General features: G+C 47.6%; 1 protein-coding gene across 1 annotated transcript in view; it reads right to left on the bottom strand.

The window, feature by feature from the left end:
- LOC147112643 (adhesion G protein-coupled receptor F4-like) overlaps window positions 1-20,220 on the bottom strand; it is a 158,378-nt gene that overhangs the window by 75,069 nt on the left and 63,089 nt on the right. Inside the window, exon 2 of the mRNA XM_085997110.1 lies at window positions 3,731-3,847. Coding sequence (XP_085853236.1) covers window positions 3,731-3,847 — 117 coding nt within the window. The remainder of the gene's footprint in view (window positions 1-3,730; window positions 3,848-20,220) is intronic.

The raw sequence follows: 20,220 nt of genomic DNA, 5'->3' as shown, positions 1-20,220 counted from the left end.
GATGCTATGAATCTTTTGAAGAGATGACTGAAGTAATGGACAGGGGAATGTCTATGGACGTTATTTATGTAGACTTCCAGAAGGCATTTGATAAAGTCCCTCATTAAAGACTGTTAACTAAGGTTCAAGTCCATGGAATTGATGGCAAATTTATTGGGGTATGGTAACATAGTGGTTATGTTACTGGACTAGTAATCTAGAGGTCTGGACTAATGATCCAGAGATGTGAGTTCTAAAACCCACAGCAGATGGGGAATTTAAATTCAATTAAATAAATCTGGAATAAAAAGCTAATATCAGTAATGTTGACCATGAAACTACTGGTTAGTTGTAAAAACCCATCTGGTTCACTGACGTCCTTACCTTTTCCGGCCTATATGTGACTCCAGACCCACAGAAATATGGTTGACTTTTAACGGGCCTCTGAAATGGACTCGCAAGTCACTCAGTTGTACAAAACCGCTACAAAGAAGTCACTGTGGGAGTACCTTCACCGCAAGGACTGCAGCAATTCAAGAAGGTGGCTCACCACCACCTTCTCAGGGGCAATTAGGGATGGGCAATAAATGCTGGCACTGCCAGTGACGCCCACATCCCGTGAACAAATAAAAGAAATATTGACCTGGTTAGGAAATTGGCTAAGCGACAGGAGAAAGACAGTAGGGATAATGGATGGGTACTCAAATTGGCAGAAGTGGTGTCCCGCAGGGATCTGTTTTGGGGCCTCAACTATTCACAGTATTTATTAACAACTTAGATGATGGCATAAAAAATCATATATCCAAATTTGCCGATGACAGAAAGATAGGTGGAATTGTATGCAGTGTAGCTGGAAGCATAAAATTACAAAGGCATATCAACAGATTAAGTGAATGGGCAAAACTGTAGCAAATGGATTTCAATGTAGGCAAATGTGACGTCATCCACTTTGGACCTAGAAAGGATAGAACAGGGTACTTTCTAAATGGTGAAAGGCTAAAAACAGTGGAGCTCCAGAGACTTGGGGGTTCAGGTACAGAAAATAATTAAAAAGGCTAATGGAATGCTGGCCTTTATGACTAGAATACAAGGGGGTAGAAGTTATGCTGCAGCTGTATAAAACCCTAGTTAGATCACACCTGGAGAACTGTGAGCAGTTCTGGGCACCACACCTTAGGAAGGATGTATTGGCCTTGGAGGGAGTGCAGCGTAGGTTTAACAGAATGATACCCAGACTTCAAAGGTTGAGTTACAGGAGAGATTACACAAATTAGGGTTCTATTCGCTAGAATTAAGAAGATTAAGGGGTGATCTGATCGAAGTTTTCAAGATATTAAGGGGAACAGATAGGGTAGATAGAGATAAACTATTTCCGCTGGTTGGGGATTCTAGGACTAGGGGGCATAGTCTAAAAATTAAAGCCAGACCTTTCAGGAGTGAAATTAGGAAACACTTCTGCAAAGGGTGGTATAAGTTTGGAACTCTCTTCCACAAACGGTAATTGATGCTAAATCAATTGTTAATTTTAAATTGGAGATTGATAACTTTCTGTTAACCAAAGGTATTAAGGCCAAAGGTGGGTATATGGAGTTAGGTCACAGATCAACCATGATCTCATTGAATGGCAGAGCAGGCTCGAAGGGCTGAATGGCCTACTCCTGTTCCTATGTAACGGCTTTAACATAGTAAAACATCCCCAGGCTGTTTCACAGGAGCGGTATCAATCAAAATTTGATGGAAGGCTGTCCAAGCAGAGTCAAATTCCTCTTCTCTCCAACTTCTTCAAAACTGGACTCATACAGTGTGGTTTTAAACTGATTATTGTTTACCCTACACAAATCTTGCTGAAAACAGCATGGATGACCACCCTAATTCACAATAATTCTGTCAAATGAATCCCAGAGCCAACTGCCCTCATGGTCAGTAGGTAAATGTCATTTGTGGTGTGGTACTGAGTTATGCAAGCCAAGAAAATCCCAGCTTCAATCCCTGGTCTCTGCTGAGTTCTGGGATTTCAATTGAGGTAGCAGTGGGGCAGTAACGTTAACCTCAATGCCTCTGGACTAGGAAACAAAAGCTGCCATGGCTTCATACTCTTGATCACTGTGTAGTCACCATGCCAGCTAAGGACAGGATTGGGCTCGGTTGTGAAGCCACCCGTAGTCTAATAGTCTGCTGACACGCAAGCGCAAATGTTATGAACTTGTACCAGACACACTCTGGTGCATAGCAGAGCCCACCGGGAATACATTATGTCCGATTTTAACAGACAGAAAACCCTACGAGATCCACTGATGGGCAAAACTCCGCTGGGAAGGTCACTGCCTTTACTGTCCATCTGTACATGAAGGTCAAGATCACCTTCGTGATTACCAATTATGCAGATGAAATTGGTCTGCGCTATTTGTAAAAAAAATTCTCACATCAGAGTGAAATCCATCTGTTTGCTATTTGAACAGTCATTGATCCATTTAAAGAAATAACCAGAACACATTCATGCCGTACAAATATTGGACAATATAATTTCACCCCCTGGGGCCTTCAAATAATATTATGGAATAACAGATACAAACGGTTAATACATGTACCTGAAATTCCTTTGTCTATTATTTCAGCATTAACTTATTTTTCTTGAAAACTGGTTGGCACCTCCACTAAGATAGGGGTGCAAGGAATTTCAAATGTGCTAAGCAATCATTCGTTCGTATCCAATGGAATAATTTCATCACCTAAGTCTTTAGCACAAGGATTGGGTTTTGTTCAGGTTCGGTGCAGTAATTTTGCATTTGTCACCAGATATACATTTTAGAAATGTTCAGCAGCAGAGTATTCACAGTTCATTCTTTGTTACGACATTGTCACATAAAAGAGCCAAAAATCGCATCATGTTGGTGGGGTGTGGGGGGTCTCCAATGAGGTACCCTGATCTACATCCACCAGGGGCTCAGATGGGGTCCCCATCAGGAGGACCAACGCAATTTGAGTTTCCGGGAGACGACGGGCTGTGGGTGCAAGGACTCTGTGCCTATGGAAGGTGCAAAGGTTGGCTCCAACATCTTCCCTTGTAAGGGAAATATATATTATATATATGGCTTTATTTTATTATTAATTACCTCTTTCTTTGGGGTTTCAAGCCACAATCCTGCCCTAGATTCCCACATGGGGCCCAATTCTGCCTTTTTTACTAACAGACATATCACCGCTAATGAAACACTGGGTCCTTCTGAGGCCAGAGATGCAGGAACTCCTGACATGGGGAGTTGCTGCCCCTAGTCCTGACCCCTCCTCCCTTGATGGCCCTGTTTGTGGCAGACAGAGGTTCAACTCCTACCAGGCCATCCAGAGAACTCTCACATAAGGCCAGGACCTATACCGGGTCCCAGCCTACACTTTGGTCCTTGCTGAAGTTATGGCAGGAGTGGGCTAGAAGGGCTGTGGATTTCTGACCCCATAGAGAGTTTAGGGAAACATGATTGGAAACATCTGTCACACAATTGCACAGATTAAGGAATCTCTGCTCTCACTGTTCCTTCCCTAACCTTGGGGTTTTGGTTACGTATGAACCAAATTTCATCAAATATTTCCTTTATGAAGTACATGTCACAGTTTGCATTAAATTTGTTTTGGTTGGAGGAAATTCATTCATCTCTGGGTAACAGCAGAGTTAAAAATATAAGCACATTGGTGTGAGGCTAGAATTTCAGTTGTTTTGCTTTCTGTTACAAGCAGTTTACAGAAGGTAGCTACTTACTGGAAGAGGAGGATTGGAACTGTATGGCCGACCAACTTCAACATCTGCACGTTGAGAGAAAAGCAACAGCAACAGGCAGTGTGGTATAATCCCATGTCGAGCCATCATTGCAAATATCTAAAATCATAGAAATAGAAATAAATGGAAAAAGCAATAAAAATACATGATTAGAAAACAGCAGATATATAGTCTACTTTGTAAATGCATTTATGGGGAAGAAATGGCTGAAAACCGCCAGCAGTGAGCAGTAGTGACATGCAGAGTACCAGAACTCCTGAACTTGGCAGCAGTTTCACATGTGATCATGATGGGCGGAGGGAGGAAATGAGGTGGGGCAGTGACAGGGGGCAAGTCACACCAATATTTCTGACTGGAGTTATGTCCCCCGCATTTCTCCTCTCCTCTACAAATCGCAGAATTGCCCCAGATGTTCCCAACCCTGCACGTTCCATTGTCAAGATTCTGATCTCCCTCCTCCGTGAGCTTTTCAATTTCTCTCCCCACCTGTATTATAAAAAAATTGTAAATGAAAAATAATTTCTTAAACTCAGCGCAAGGTGACTGATCCTTCTAGTGCTGCTCAATGCTGGGAGCAGAGCTTTAAAATTGAACTAATATCCTTACAAAACCAAGTACAAAGACATAAGACTTCCTTCTAGTGAGGCTACCATCTGGGAGCAGAGCCATAGAAAAGGGAATGTGGACTGAAGCAAGGACTTGAACACAATTCTGCAACCGCACAGCCATGTAGTGAGTCTCCACACTGCGAATAGAACATCTCAAAATAGAATTGATGTTTCTCAGCCTCGGCGCGCTACATCACGCGCACACTTCCACATCGCCCGCAGACTTCCACATCACCCCGACACTACCCCCACACTTCCACATCGCCCGTACATTTAATCACTCGCACACTTCCACATCGCCCGCAGACTTCCACATCACCCCCACATCGCCCGCACACTTCCACATCGCCCGCAGACTTCCACATCGCCCGCACACTTCCACATCGCCCGCAGACTTCCACATCACCCCGACACTACCCCCACACTTCCACATCGCCCGTACATTTAATCACTCGCACACTTCCACATCACCCCCACATCGCCCGCACACTTCCACATCGCCCGCACACTTCCACATCGCTCGCAGACTTCAACATCACCCCCACACTTCCACATCACCCCCACACTTCCACATCATAGCACACATCATCACCCCCACACTTCCACATCACCCCCACACTCCCACATCATCAGCACACTTCATCACCCCCACACTTCCACATCGCCCCCACATCAGCCGCGCACTTCCACATCAGCCCCGCACTTCCACACCAGCCCCGCACTTCCACACCAGCCCCGCACTTCCACACCAGCCCCGCACTTCCACACCAGCCCCGCACTTCCACACCAGCCCCGCACTTCCACACCAGCCCCGCACTTCCACACCAGCCCCGCACTTCCACACCAGCCCCGCACTTCCACACCAGCCCCGCACTTCCACACCAGCCCCGCACTTCCACACCAGCCCCGCACTTCCACACCAGCCCCGCACTTCCACATCAGCCCCGCACTTCCACATCAGCCCCGCACTTCCACATCAGCCCCACACTTCTGTTGTTTATGTACCTTTAAGAGAATAACTGGTCTCAGACTGCAGTACCGGCAGTGACCACCCCTGTATAAAAGGCGCTAGAGAGCCTCTGTTTGTTAGTTTCGTCATTGCCTTCCACCAGTAAAGATCTGTTTGTTTTCACTCCTGCTAGTCCGTGTCTCAATCATTCACGGACTTAACACTGGCGACGAGTAAGAAACGTATTTACCTGCAACTCGGCAGCAGCTCCGACGACGTTGTTGAAGGTCGGAGCCAGAAGAAAGAAAAAAGAGTCCATTGAAACTCGAGAAAGAGGCGTCGACCATCAATCATTGGGTTAAAAACTTGCAGGAGCGACTTCCAGAGCCAGGCTGGGTTCCTCGGTCCGTGGTTTCCCAGCTAATCAGGCTGGTGGCAGGTAGTGCTCTGATCCTTGCTGGGCTGCGGCGGGCTGAAGCTCGATTGGGTGGCCTTTCAACGGGGCCAGGCAGCGAGTCGGGAAGCAAAGAGAGAGAGAGGGTGGAGCACACAGGGCGCAGCCGGTGTTTCGAAGCCGGGCAGCGTTCGGACCTAAGAAGAGGGAGGGAAGTGTCCCAGAGGGTCCGCTCCACGACGGGAAAATAATAAAAGAAAAAGAATACGCGCAAGAAACCGTGGAAAGCAGCACTAACAACAGCGGGGAAGAAGGCAAAGCGCGGGAGGCGACATTTTGTTAAATCGGGGAAGAAGGCAAAGCGCGGGAGGCGCCATTTTAGATTTGCAAGATGCCGAAGACTGGCTGTATCACTGCTTTTGATAATACATTAGAGGACTGGACCACGTATGTGGAAAGAGTCGAGGTATATTTCGAGGCAAACGAAATAGTGGAGGGGAAAAAGGCATCGATATTGCTAAACTTAATGGGCGCTAGAACGTACGGCCTATTGCGGGATCTGATTACTCCAGCCAAACCGAAGGCGAAGAGTTTTAACGAAATTGTTGCTGTTCTACAGGAACACTTAAACCCTGCACCGCTGTTGATAGCAGAAAGATTTAAATTCCACAGGAGAACTCAGCACAAAGATGAGAGCAATGCTGAGTATCTTACGGAACTATGCAAGCTATCAAAGCACTGCCAGTTCGGAGCAGGACTGGCAGATACCCTACAGGACAAATTTGTCTGTGGACTCCTGAGTGAAGGAACACAGAAGAAGTTACTCTCAGAAAAAGAGCTGACGCTAGATAAGGCTTTCAGCGTGGCAGTATCGTATGAATCAGCAGCCAGGGGAGCTGCAGAAATTCAACAAAAACCACAGGAATACGGCACCCACGAAATGACACGGGGATTTACAAAATGTTATCGCTGCAGCAGAACTAACCATGACCAGAAGGACTGCTGGTCCAAAGACAAAAAATGCAGACAATGCGGGAAGATTGGACACATTGCACGAGTTTGTAGGTCTGGGCAGAAGACCAGCGACAACAAAAAGGCTACTAAGGAACCATACAAGAAAGTACAAAAGATGGACAGTAGTTCCGAAGGCCAGATGAGCGATAGTGAATCCGGAAACAGGAGACTAAGCTGTCTCAAACTTCACAATGTAATCGCAAAAGAGGATCACCGAACCATTTGGGTCACTCTCACGATAGCAGGGTCCCAAGTTAAAATGGAATTGGATACAGGATCAGCGCTAGCCATCATGAATCGACGAGACTACGAGTGCCTATTTTCACACATACCCTTGAGAGAGACATCCATCGTCTTGATGACGTATACGGGGCAAAAAGTATACCCCAGAGGAAAAATAAGGGTGCCTGTCGAATACAATGGCAAGAAAATACGGAAATTGTATCTCTACATATTGCCAAATGGTGGACCACCGTTATTGGGACGGGAATGGATCAGGAAGATAAACTTAGATTGGCATTCCATTCATGCAATGACGGTGGACGGTAAAAAAGATGAAGACGTCACTCCTGGACGATTGTCAACAATCTTAGCTAATGCCAAAGAGGTATTTCAACAAGAACTGGGCACGCTTAAAGGCGTAACCGCCTCGTTAAAAATAGCAGAGAATGCAGTTCCCAATTTTTTCAAAGCGAGGCCGGTACCATATGCAATTCGCCTAGCCGTCGAGGCAGAGCTGGAGAATCTGGAGAAGGCGGGCGTGTTGTCTAAGGTTGACTGGAGCGAGTGGGCGACACCCATCGTTCCTGTCATGAAGCAAATGTTAAGCAATAAGTCCGGAGAGCCAAGGAAGATTCGCATCTGTGGGGATTTCAAGGTGACGGTGAACCCTGTCCTTCACACAGTACAATATCCTCTTCCAAGGATAGAAGACATCTTCGCCTCACTGTCTGGAGGGAAGCGTTTTACAAAAATTGACCTAGCACAAGCATATTTGCAGATGGAGGTTGAAGAGTCCTCTAGGAAGTATCTCACGATAAACACTCACAAAGGTCTTTACCAGTATCATCGATTGGTATTCGGAGTAGCATCGGCTCCGGCGATATGGCAAAGAGCGATGGAACAAGTCCTGCAAGGGATTCCGGGGACTCAGTGTTACTTGGACGACATCCTTGTAACAAGATGACAGTGAACACCTTAACAACCTAGAACAGGTGCTCGCTAGACTACGGGAACATGGGCTGCGAGCCAACCGCCCCAAGTGCGAATTTTTTAAGAAACAGATATCGTATTGTGGCCACGTGATTGATGAAGAGGGGTTACATAAGTCCCCTGACAAAATTGAAGCGGTTGTTAAGGCCCCAGCGCCTGAAAATGTGTCGCAACTGAGGTCATTCCTCGGGTTGGTGAATTACTATCATAAGTTTTTGCCGAATTTGTCGACAATTCTGCACCCACTGAATGCCCTGCTACGAACGGGGTAGCATGGAAATGGAGCGATGATTGTAAACGTGCTTTTCAGAAGAGTAAGGACTTAATCACTCCAAAAGGAAGTATTGGCTCATTACAACCCAGCACTGCCAATCAGGCTGGCGTGTGATGCGTCTCCCTACGGCATTGGGGCGGTACTGTCACATAAATTCCTTGATGGTTTGGAGAGGCCGATAGCTTTTGCGTCTTGCTCGTTAACTTCTGCCGAGCGTAACTACGCCCAGATTGACAGAGAGGCCCTCAGCCTAGTGTGGGGGGTGAAGAAGTTCAATCACTATCTGCACGGTCAAAAATTTACTCTACTAACCGATCATCAACCTCTTGTCTCCATTTTCAACCCTCAGAAGGGCGTACCAATAATGACAGCACAACAGTTGCAGAGATGGTCCCTTTTCCTAGGGGCACACCAATATGACATCGAGTACAAAGGAACTAAACAGCATGGAAATGCTGATGGATTATCACGTCTACCGTTGCCGACGGTGGAAGAAGACGACCTTGCAGTGGATCCAATGGAGTTATTCCACTCGACCATAGTCGAATGTCTCCCTGTGACGAATGCAAACATAGAAAAGGAAACACGGAATGACCCGATACTATCACGGGTCTATGATTTAACGGTGAAGGGATGGCCAGCACATGGCGAACCACTGCTGCCAGCATTCTCGCCGAGAAGAGAACAGCTGTCAGTGTGCAGAGGAACCTTGATGTGTGGATCCAGAGTAGTAATTCCACCTAAGTTGACGGATAGAGTGCTCAATGAGCTTCATGAGGGTCATCTGGGTGGGGTAAAAATGAAGAACTTAGCCAGAGCGTTTGTGTGGTGGCCGGGAATCGATAGAGAAATCGAAGAGATGACCAAGAGCTGTGCAGGATGCCAGAAGGTCCAAAACGCCCCACCACAAGCTCCTCTGCATCCATGGGAGTGGCCCTCATCTCCATGGCAAAGGGTGCACATTGATTTTGCTGGTCCCTTCATGGACTCGATGTTTTTAATTGTGGTGGATGCACATTCAAAGTGGCCAGAGGTAATAAAAATGTCCTCAACCACCACGGAAAAAACTATCACAGTTTTATGAACCATATTCGCCAGGAATGGGCTGCCTGAACAGATTTGCTCTGACAATGGACCACAGTTTGTGTCTGAAGAGTACCGGAGGTTCGTAAAGAACAATGGTGTTAAGCATTACACATCTGCCCCATATCATCCAGCCACTAATGGATTGGCCGAGAGGTTTGTCCAAACATTCAAGAAGGCTATCAAGGCAATGTGTAATGAAGATATACCCCTACAACACAAGGTGGACAACTTCTTGTTTGCCTACCGGAATGCGACACATGCGGTTACCAACCAAACTCCAGCCATGACGTTCTTCAATCGAAGACTACGATGCCGCTTGGATTTGGTTAAGCCAAACGTCCGAAGAGATGTGGAGAACAGGCAGTTTCAGAATATGAATAAAAGGCCGACCAGGAGTTTTAAGATAGGTCAACCAGTTTTGGCCCGGGACTACCGCACTGAGAAATGGCAGCCAGGAACGATTTGTACACGACAAGGACCTCTCATGTATACCATGGACGTTGGGGAGAGCATTGTAAGACGCCATGCTGACCAGATTCTAGAGTCACTGGAAAACGTCAACTCCACACCACGATCTGCTACACCTGGTAATGAAATCGACGTTCCAATTGCAGCTACCGCAGAACCGGTAATATTGGAAGCAGATGAACCAAACAACGACATTGATTCCGACTCAACATTGCCAGAAGAACCTGATACCCCAAAGAGGCGTTATCCAGACAGAATCAGGAAGCCTCCTCAAAGACTGAACTTATAATTGCTTAAACTTAACCAATGTATCTAGCAACCGTAATTGTGATTGTAATTCGTTATCCTTTAGTTGTTAAATGAATGTTATATACTGTTTATCTAAAAAGGGGAGGAATTGTTGTGTATGTACCTTTAAGAGAATAACTGGTCTCAGACTGCAGTACCGGCAGTGACCACCCCTGTATAAAAGGCGCTAGAGAGCCTCTGTTTGTTAGTTTCGTCATTGCCTTCCACCAGTAAAGATCTGTTTGTTTTCACTCCTGCTAATCCGTGTCTCAATCATTCACGGACTTAAAACTTCCACATCGCCCCCACACTTGCACATCGCCCCCACACTTGCACATCGCCCCCACACTTGCACATCGCCCCCACACTTGCACATCGCCCCCACACTTGCACATCGCCCCCACACTTGCACATCGCCCCCACACTTGCACATCGCCCTCACACTTGCACATCGCCCCCACACTTCCACATCGCCCCCACACGTCCACATCGCCCCCACACGTCCACATCGCCCCCACACTTGCACATCGCCCCCACACTTGCACATCGCCCCCACACTTGCACATCGCCCCCACACTTGCACATCGCCCCCACACTTGCACATCGCCCCCACACTTGCACATCGCCCCCACACTTGCACATCGCCCCCACACTTGCACATCGCCCCCACACTTGCACATCGCCCCCACACTTGCACATCGCCCCCACACTTGCACATCGCCCCCACACTTGCACATCGCCCCCACACTTGCACATCGCCCCCACACTTGCACATCGCCCCCACACTTGCACATCGCCCCCACACTTGCACATCGCCCCCACACTTGCACATCGCCCCCACACTTGCACATCGCCCCCACACTTGCACATCGCCCTCACACTTGCACATCGCCCCCACACTTCCACATCGCCCCCACACGTCCACATCGCCCCCACACGTCCACATCGCCCCCACACGTCCACATCGCCCCCACACTTCCACATCACCAGCACACTTCCACATCACCAGCACACTTCCACATCGCCCGCACACTTCCACATGGTCATAAATCGCAACTTCTACAAGAAGGAACTCAGGAAGTACTACTGAACGGCCAGCTGAGGGCACTGTCTGAGGAGTATAAATACTCGGGCGTGGGCCCAACTTGGCCAAAGACAATCTGGAAACAGGAAGCTAGTGACTACTAACTAGACCTCCATGTTTTGTTACAATTCGATTAAAGCCTTGCTTTATGTACAACCAAGTGCGTAGTGAGTCTTTATTACGTCAATTTAATCAAATTGTTATCGTCTCCACGCCTTGGGTGATTCGGAACAACCAGCTGCAACTCGAACTGCAGAAAGGGACTTGGGCAAGAAACAGATCCATCATGGAAAAACTCCTTAGACCCGCTCGTCTCGACCTGGACCCGAATGCACCTGCGGCAGCGAAGGTATGGAAGCATTGGTTTCGTACCTTTAGCAACTTTCTTGAAGAATGTGGGGCGGATGCCCCTAATAAGTTACGAATGCTTATTAACTACATATCCCCTCATGTGTATGATTATATTGAGGACTGTATAGACTACGATGCTGCTATCCAAATTTTGCAGCAGCTATATGTCACGTCCCCGAATGAAATCTTTGCTCGACACCTACTGGCCACAACTCGGCAGCAGCCTGGGGAATCACTCGATGAATTCCTCCAGAAACTTCGCAGGCTCAGCAAAGATTGTAACCTTAAAGCGGTTACAGCTGAACAGTATCAAGAGGAACTAATCCGCGATTCCTTTATCAATGGGATTGCGTCCCCTTTTTTATGTCAGCGCCTGCTGGAAAATAAAACCCTCAATTTACGGGCTGCTTATGACCAGGCGTGTTCCCTGGACTTGGCCAAGAAGAATGCAGACACTTATCTCCCGCCACGTGCACGGGCGGCGGCTATCACCTTTAATAAGTCTTTCGATAGGTCTCGGGTGGATGTCCCCGCTAATGATGACTCTACTCTAACGGATGACGACCCTACCCTTGAGGCCTTTGCTGATGATGACCCCGCCCTAGCAGCATCCTGGCAATCAGGAAGAAAGTGTTTCTTTTGTGAAGGTACGTTCCATTACAGAAAATTTTGCCCGGCTCGTCATGAGACCTGCAATCATTGCAGCAAGAAAGGACACTTTTCCAAGGTATGCCAGTCACGGGCCTCTGCTAACAAGAAAGGCCACTCCTCTAAAGTATACCGGTCGAGAGCTCTGTTAGCTTCATGGCTGCTATATATGGAGCTGTTCCTCCCCCAAGAACCACTGCTAAGGCTACAGGTGCCGAAGGAAAAATTACCCCTGCTCCCATCACAGCTGTTTTTCCCCAAAGTTTGTCCCATGCAGCCACGAAGGTTTCAGTAAATGGGCACACTCTAAGCGCGCTAATTGACTCCTGCAGCTCTGACAGCTTCATTAGTAAGCGGGCTGTCAGCAGGTTAAAGCTGCGCATTTATCCCTCGGACAGGGAGATTGCAATGGCTCGGACGACTCTGACCACCAATTCTTCTGGCTTCTGTCTTATCAACCTCATCCTCAATGGTCGCACGTATCCCTCCACCCGGCTCAGAGTACTCGAAAACTTATGTAGTGATGTGCTTCTGGGACAGGACTTCCAGAAGCAGCACAAAAGACTCACTTTTGAGTTTGGAGGGTCGAAGCCGGAGCTTACCATTTCTAAGGTGCCGTTTTGTGCGCTCTCGGCAGCCTTACTCGGTGAGCCCTCCCTGTTTGCCAATCTCTCCCCCCCGCTGTAAACCCATAGCCACCAAATCGCAGCACTTTAGCCAAGACGATCGAGCATTTATCGACGCAGAAATCCCTCGCCTTTTAGCTGACAGTATTATCGAGCCGTGTTCATCTCCCTGGCGGGCTCAAGTCGTCGTTGTGAAAAACCCTTTAAAACAACATAAGAAATGTCTGTGTATTGATTATTCACAGACTATTAATCAATATACCGATCTGGATGCCTACCCGCTACCACGCATAGATGACATGGTCAACAACCTTGCCAAATACAAGGTATTTTCAACCTTCGATTTAAAGAGCGCGTACCATCAGGTACCGTTGAAAGACTCTGACAAAAAGTATATGGCCTTTGAGGCCAATGGTTGGCTTTATCAGTTTTGTCGCCTTCCATTTGGGGTCGCCAATGGGGTGGCCATCTTCCAATGGGCAATGGATGGCCTAGCCCGGCAAGAGAACTTGACGTATACTTTTCCGTATTTAGACAATATCACTATTGCCGGCCATGATCAAAAGGAGCATGACGCCAATTTTCAGAGATTTTTTGACGTTCTCCGTCGTCGCCACTTAACGTTAAACGAATCCAAATCGGTGAAATCGGTGCCATCAGTGAACATTCTCGGCTACTGGGTGGGCAACGGTGTTATTAAACCAGACCCGGAGTGACTTCGTCCACTTCAGGAGCTCCCTCCCCCTACAAATCTCGACTCTCTTCGTCGGGCACTTGGCATGTTTGCTTATTACGCAAAGTGGATACCTCACTTCTCCCCTGCTTCATGCGAAGTCTTTTCCATTGGAAGCAATGGCTATTTCTGCCTTCAACCTCCTCAAACGACAGCTGGAGAAAGCCACGCTTCGCTCCATTGACGAAAACCTTCCTTTTGTGGTTGAATGCGATGCATCGGAGATGGCGATCTCGGCTACCTTGAATCAAGGTGGTCGACCCGTGGCATTCCTATCCAGAACCTTAGAGGGTAGCGAGCTCCATTACCCCCCCCCCCGTCGAGAAGGAGGCTACAGCCATCATTGAGGCTGTACGCCAACGGAGTCATTTTCTTGCTCGGCGTCATTCCACGCTCATAACTGACCAGTGCTCCGTGGCCTTCATGTTGGATAACCGGAAGCGCACGAAAATCAAAAATAATAAAATTCAACTCTGGAGGATGGAGCTGGCCGCTTTTGGATATACTATCCGTTACCGACCCGGCAAACAGAATGTGGCCCCAGATACCTTCACACGGGCATTTTGCTATTCAATGTCAACGTCAACTCTGGCGAATCTGCATATGGACTTATGCCATCCTGGCGTTACCCGTATGTTGCACTTTGTGCGCTCCAAAAATCTACCATTCTCAACGGAGGACATAAAGAAAACATGCTCCTCCTGTAGGATTTGTGCTGAATTGAAACCACAATTCTTCCGCCCATCGGATGACTTACTCATACATACAATGCAGCCTATGCAGAGACTCAGCATAGATTTTAAAGGGCCATTGCCTTCGTCGACGCGGAACACCTACCTACTTACGATGGTAGACGAGTATTCACGCTTTCCCTTTGCCTTCCCCTGTCCCAATATGCTTACCTGTATGGTAATTAAATGCCTCGATCAGGTCTTTTCCCTTTGCGGGACGGCCAATTTTATCCACACGGATTGGGGTCCCTCCTTTATGTCGAGTGAACTTAAAAGTTAACTATCCCAACGGGGAATTGCCTTGAGTAAGGCGACACCATATCACCCAATCGGCAACGGACAGGTTGAACGATACAATGCCATCATCTGGAACGCTGTCCGTCTGGCACTGAGGTCACACAACCTACCAGACCAGCAGTGGGAAACTGTGCTCCCCGACGTGTTACACTCTATCAGGTCTCTTCTCTCCACATCCACTAATGTCACACCTCATGAGCGATTCTTCAAGTTCCGGCGTCGCTCTACACATGGGACATCTCTACCATCATGGTTGGTGGCTCCAGGCCCTGTGCTACTCCGGAGGTTCGTCCGGTCTGCCAAGAATGACCCTCTCGTTGACTAGGTGGAGTTAACGGAGGTAAACCCCACGTATGCGCACATGCGGTACCCCGATGGCAGGGAGTCCACCGTCTTGCTCAGAGATCTGGCTCCCTGCCCAACCGGTCACACGGGCCCGAATGATGAAGGATCCCACGACGATGATGTCAACACTCCGCATCGCTATGAAGATGACGCCCTACCTGGGACATCGAGGGATCTGCCGGAAGTGCTACCGGATCAACTCAGGGATGGCCACCCGAAATCAGGATGCCGGACAATCTCCGGCTACGACCCAGGATGAGGCCAGCTCTGCGCCTGTGGGGACCCGCACCCGGAGTCATGATATTCCCAGGCCTCCACAGGACGATCAAGATGACGCGGACTCTACCGACTTACCGGTACGGGCCAAGCGACCCAGGGACCAGGACACGGTCTGGGGAGACATGCCTTCCAGTCACAAGCAGAAAGCTAAACGACTACGGCTATTTTTGGTCCGCCTACTCCGTTAAAGGAAGACTGGACTTCCAAACCTTTTAAGAGGAAGAATGTCATAAATCGCAACTTCTACAAGAAGTTACTCAGGAAGTACTACTGAACGGCCAGCTGAGGGCGCTGTCCGAGGAGTATAAATACTCAGGCGTGGGCCCAACGTGGCCAGAGACAATCTGGAAACAGGAAGCTAGTGACTACTAACTAGACCTCCATGTTTTGTTACAGGTCGATTAAAGCCTTGCTTTATGTACAACCAAGTGCGTAGTCAGTCTTTATTACGTCACTCAGCACCAGCAGACTTCAGCACCAGCACACTTGCACATCGCCCCCACACTTGCACATTGTAGTGTATGTGCCTTTAAGAGCCCCATATGTGCTGTAATGCCGGTAATGGCCACTCGGGCTATATAAGCCTGTATATTGTGTTATATCCGTTAGTATCCCTCCAGACTTTGCTTAGTAAACACCTATGAACCAACTCCTGTCTTCAGTGTCTCTATCAACACACAGACACTACAGTGGCGACGAAGTGGAAACGGACTTACCTACAATTCGGCAGCACCTCAAGGACATCGATTCCTCTGGCGTCCAGAAGAATCAAGAAGTGAAAGAAGCTGTTTCACCAGCTGGCCAAGCTGGTGGCAGGTACTACGGTAGTCCTTCCTGGGAGTCAGGCTGGGGCTCCAGCGGCTGGCTCTACAGCTGGGCCAAGCAGCGAAAGCGGAGGCAAGCAGTAACAGACGGGGAGGGAGCACTCGGGAGACGGCCGCGGCTGCAAGCAGGTCGACGTTCAGACCTAGAGAGAGAGTCCGGCGGGAACGAGTCTCCAACTGTAAATAAATAAAAAAAACAGAAACCGCGGGAAACAGCATCGTCATCGGCAGCTGTGGCGGGAAAGCGCGGGAAGCACCATATCTTTTCTACAGAAAAGAAAGAAAAGCGCGGGAAACGCCATATCTTTTCTAAGATGCCTAATTCTGGCAATATTGATGCTTTTAATAGCGAAATAGAGGATTGGACCACATATGTGGAAAGAGTAGAGGTATATTGCACTGCAAATGGAATAGAAGATGAGAAAAAAGCTTCAGTACTTCTGGATCTAATGGGCGCAAAGACATACAAGCTGTTACGAAACTTAATCACTCCAGCCGAACCGATGGACAAGAATTTTAAGGAGATTGTTGATACCCTACACTGCCAATTCGAGGCAGGACTGGCAGATTCTCTGCGAGACAAATTCGTCTGCGGTCCCCTAAGTGTAGAAACACAAAAAAGGCTATTTTCTGAGAAAGATTTAACACTGGACAAGGCTTTCAGTGCAATAGGAGCTGCAGAGATACAGCAAAGGCCACAGGACTTCGGCACCCATGAAATGACACGGGGTTTCGAGAGATGTTATCGCTGCGGCAGGTCCACCCATGACCAGAGGGACTGCTGGTTCAAGGACAAAGCATGCAGGCAATGCGGAAAGATGGGACACATTACACGGGTGTGCCGATCTGGAAACAAAAAGTCCACTAACAGGAAAAGAATCAATAAGGAAAAGCACAGAAAGGTACAAATGATGACGGACAGTAGCTCCGAAGACCAGAAGAGCGATAGCAACTCCGGGAACAAGAGACTAAGCTCTCTCAAATTACATAATGTAATTGCCAAAGAAGATTACCAGACCATTTGGGTTACCCTCACAATAGCAGGGTCCCCAGTTAAAATGGAGCTAGATACAGGATCAGCTCTGACCGTCATAAATCGATGGGATTACGAGCGGCTATTTCTGCATATACCTTTAAAAGACATCCATTATCTTGAAAACATATACGGGGCAGAAAGTATACTCCAAAGGAAAAATAAGGGTGCCTGTTGTATACAACGGCAAGGAAATACAGAAGTTGTATTTATACGTTCTACAAGATGGTGGTCCACTGCTGTTGGGACGTGAATGGATCAGAAAAATACATTTAGACTGGCACTCCATTCAGGCACTGACGGTGACCAGTAAGGAAAAAAATGATGATGTCATACCTGAACGATTAAAAGACATCTTGGCCAACGGCAAGGACGTGTTTCAAGAGAAACTAGGAACCTTGAAAGGCATCACCGCCTCAATAAAAGTGGAAGATGCAGCAATTCCCAAGTTTTTTAAGGCAAGACCGGTGCCATACGCAATTCGTCCAGCAGTCGAGGCAGAGCTGGAGAATTTGGAAAAGGCAGGCATATTATCTAAAATAGATTGGAGCGAGTGGGCAACACCCATCGTCCCAGTCATGAAGAAAGCATTGAAGAATGATAAATCTGAAGAACAGAGAAAAATTCGCATCTGTGGAGACTTCAAGGTGACTGTAAACCCGGTCCTTCACACGGTACAGTATCCTCTTCCGAGGATAGAAGATATTTTCGCCTCACTATCCAGAGGGAAACATTTCACCAAAATTGACTTGGCACAGGCATATCTACAGATGGAGGTTGAAGAGGCCTCTAAAAAGTATCTCACGATAAATACACACAAAGACCTGTACCAGTACAATCGACTGGTTTTCGGAGTAGCATCCGCTCCAGCTATCTGGCAAAGAGCCATGGAGCAAGTCCTCCAAGGGATTCCGGGGACTCAATGCTACCTAGACGACATCCTTGTAACAGGAGAAAACGACAACGAGCACCTTGCCAATTTAGAGCAGGTGCTCACTAGGCTGAGAGAACGGGGCCGATGAGCAAATCGCCCCAAGTGCGAATTTTTCCGAAATCAAATATCATATTGTGGCCACATAATAAATAAGGAAGGGTTGCATAAGTCACCTGAAAAAATTGAAGCGGTCATAAAAGCCCCAGCACCTGAAAATGTTTCACAATTAAGGTCGTTCCTGGGATTAATAAATTACTATCATAAATTTTTACCGAATTTATCAACTCTTCTACACCCTCTTAATGAACTACTACAAACAGGAGTAATTTGGAAATGGAACGAAGACTGCAAACGTGCCTTCCATAAATGCATAGACTTAAACACATCCAAAGAAGTTTTGGCTCATTACAACCCATCACTGCCAATCAGACTGGCGTGCGATGCATCCCCTTACGGCATAGGAGCAGTATTATCGCATAAATTCCCTGATGGCTCGGAACGGCCGAGAGCTTTTGCGTCACGCTCATTGAACTCAGCTGAGCGTAACTATGCCCAAATCGACAGGGAAGCACTCAGCCTGGTATGGGGAGTAAAGAAATTCAACCATTACCTACACGGACAAAAATTTACCTTGTTGACTGACCATCAACCCCTCATCTCCATATTCAACCCTGAAAAGGGTGTTCCCATTATGACAGCGCAAAGGCTACAGAGGTGGTCCCTTTTTCTAGGGGCACACCAATACAACATAGAATACAAAGGATCAAAACAGCATGGGAATGCTGACGGTTTATCGCGCCTACCATTGCCAACGGTAGAAGAGGCACCTACAGTAGCCCCAATGGAGATGCTCCACTCTACCATAGTGGAATGTCTACCAGTAACAAATTCTGCCATTGAAAGAGAAACGAGAAATGACCCAACTCTTTCACGGGTCTACGATTTAACAGTGAAGGGATGGCCAGCACATGGCGAACCACTGTTGCCAGCATTCTCGCAAAGAAGAGAACAGCTGTCAGTGTGCCGAGGAACCTTGATGTGTGGATCCAGAGTGGTGATTCCACCCAAACTCCAGGATAAAGTGCTAAAGGAGCTTCACGAGGGGCATCTGGGTGGAGTGAAAATGAAGAACCTAGTCAGGGCGTTTGTATGGTGGTCAGGTATCGATGGAGACATCGAAGAAATGACCAAGAGCTGCCTAGGATGCCAGAAGGTCCAAAACGCTCCACTACAAGCCCCTCTACATCCATGGGAGTGGCCCTCATCTCCCTGGCAAAGGGTACACATCGACTTTGCTGGTCCATTTATGGACTCAATGTTTTTAATCATGGTTGATGCACACTCCAAGTGGCCGGAGGTAATAAAGATGTCCTCCACCACCACGGAAAAAACCATCACAGTATTAAGGACCATATTTGCCAGGAATGGGCTGCCGGAACAGATCTGTTCTGATAATGGACCACAATTTGTGTCCGAAGAATTCAGGAAGTTCTTAAAAAACAATGGGGTTAAGCACTACACGTCCGCCCCATACCATCCCGCCACCAATGGATTGGTTGAAAGGTTTGTCCAGACCTTCAAGAAGGCCATAAAGGCCATGGGTAATGAAGACATAAAACTTCAGCACAAGGTGGATAACTTCTTGTTCGCATACAGGAATGCAACACATATGGTTACCAACCAAACTCCCGCCATGATGTTCTTCAATAGAAACCTAAGATGCCGGCTGGATTTGGTCAAGCCCAACATCAGAAGGGACGTGGAGAACCGGCAGTTTCAAGGCATGAATGAAAGGCCAACTAGAACCTTCCAGATAGGTCAACAAGTTTTGGCCCGGGACTACCGTACCGAGAAATGGCAGCCTGGAACTATCTGCACACGACTAGGACCACTGATGTATACCGTGGACATCGGAGAAAGCATAATAAGGTGCCATGCTGACCAAATCATAGAGTCATCCGAAAAGGGACAACCTACACCACAACTCTATACGCCGAACGATGAAGTAGAGATACCCATAGTATCTACCTCCGATCCGGTGATACTGGAACCCGATGAACCCGACACTGGCATTCAAGCTGAATCAGCCTTGCCAAAAGAACCTACTACACCACCAGAAACTACTACACCACCGAGGCATTATCCGGACCGAGTCAGGAAGCCTCCAGAGAGACTGACTTATAATTAATTAACTACAGCAATGTGTATATTATTTTCTTATAACATGTAATTAATAATTACTTAAAATATGATGTACTGGTTAGCTAAAAGGGGAGGAATTGTAGTGTATGTGC

This window comes from Somniosus microcephalus, chromosome 9 (genome assembly GCF_052327205.1).
Source record: "Somniosus microcephalus isolate GS21.2 chromosome 9, FLI_Smic_1.0, whole genome shotgun sequence".
Classification (NCBI taxonomy): Eukaryota; Metazoa; Chordata; class Chondrichthyes; order Squaliformes; family Somniosidae; genus Somniosus; species Somniosus microcephalus.
Note: the sequence above shows the minus strand (reverse complement) of the source record. Positions and strands in the feature narration are given on the sequence as shown.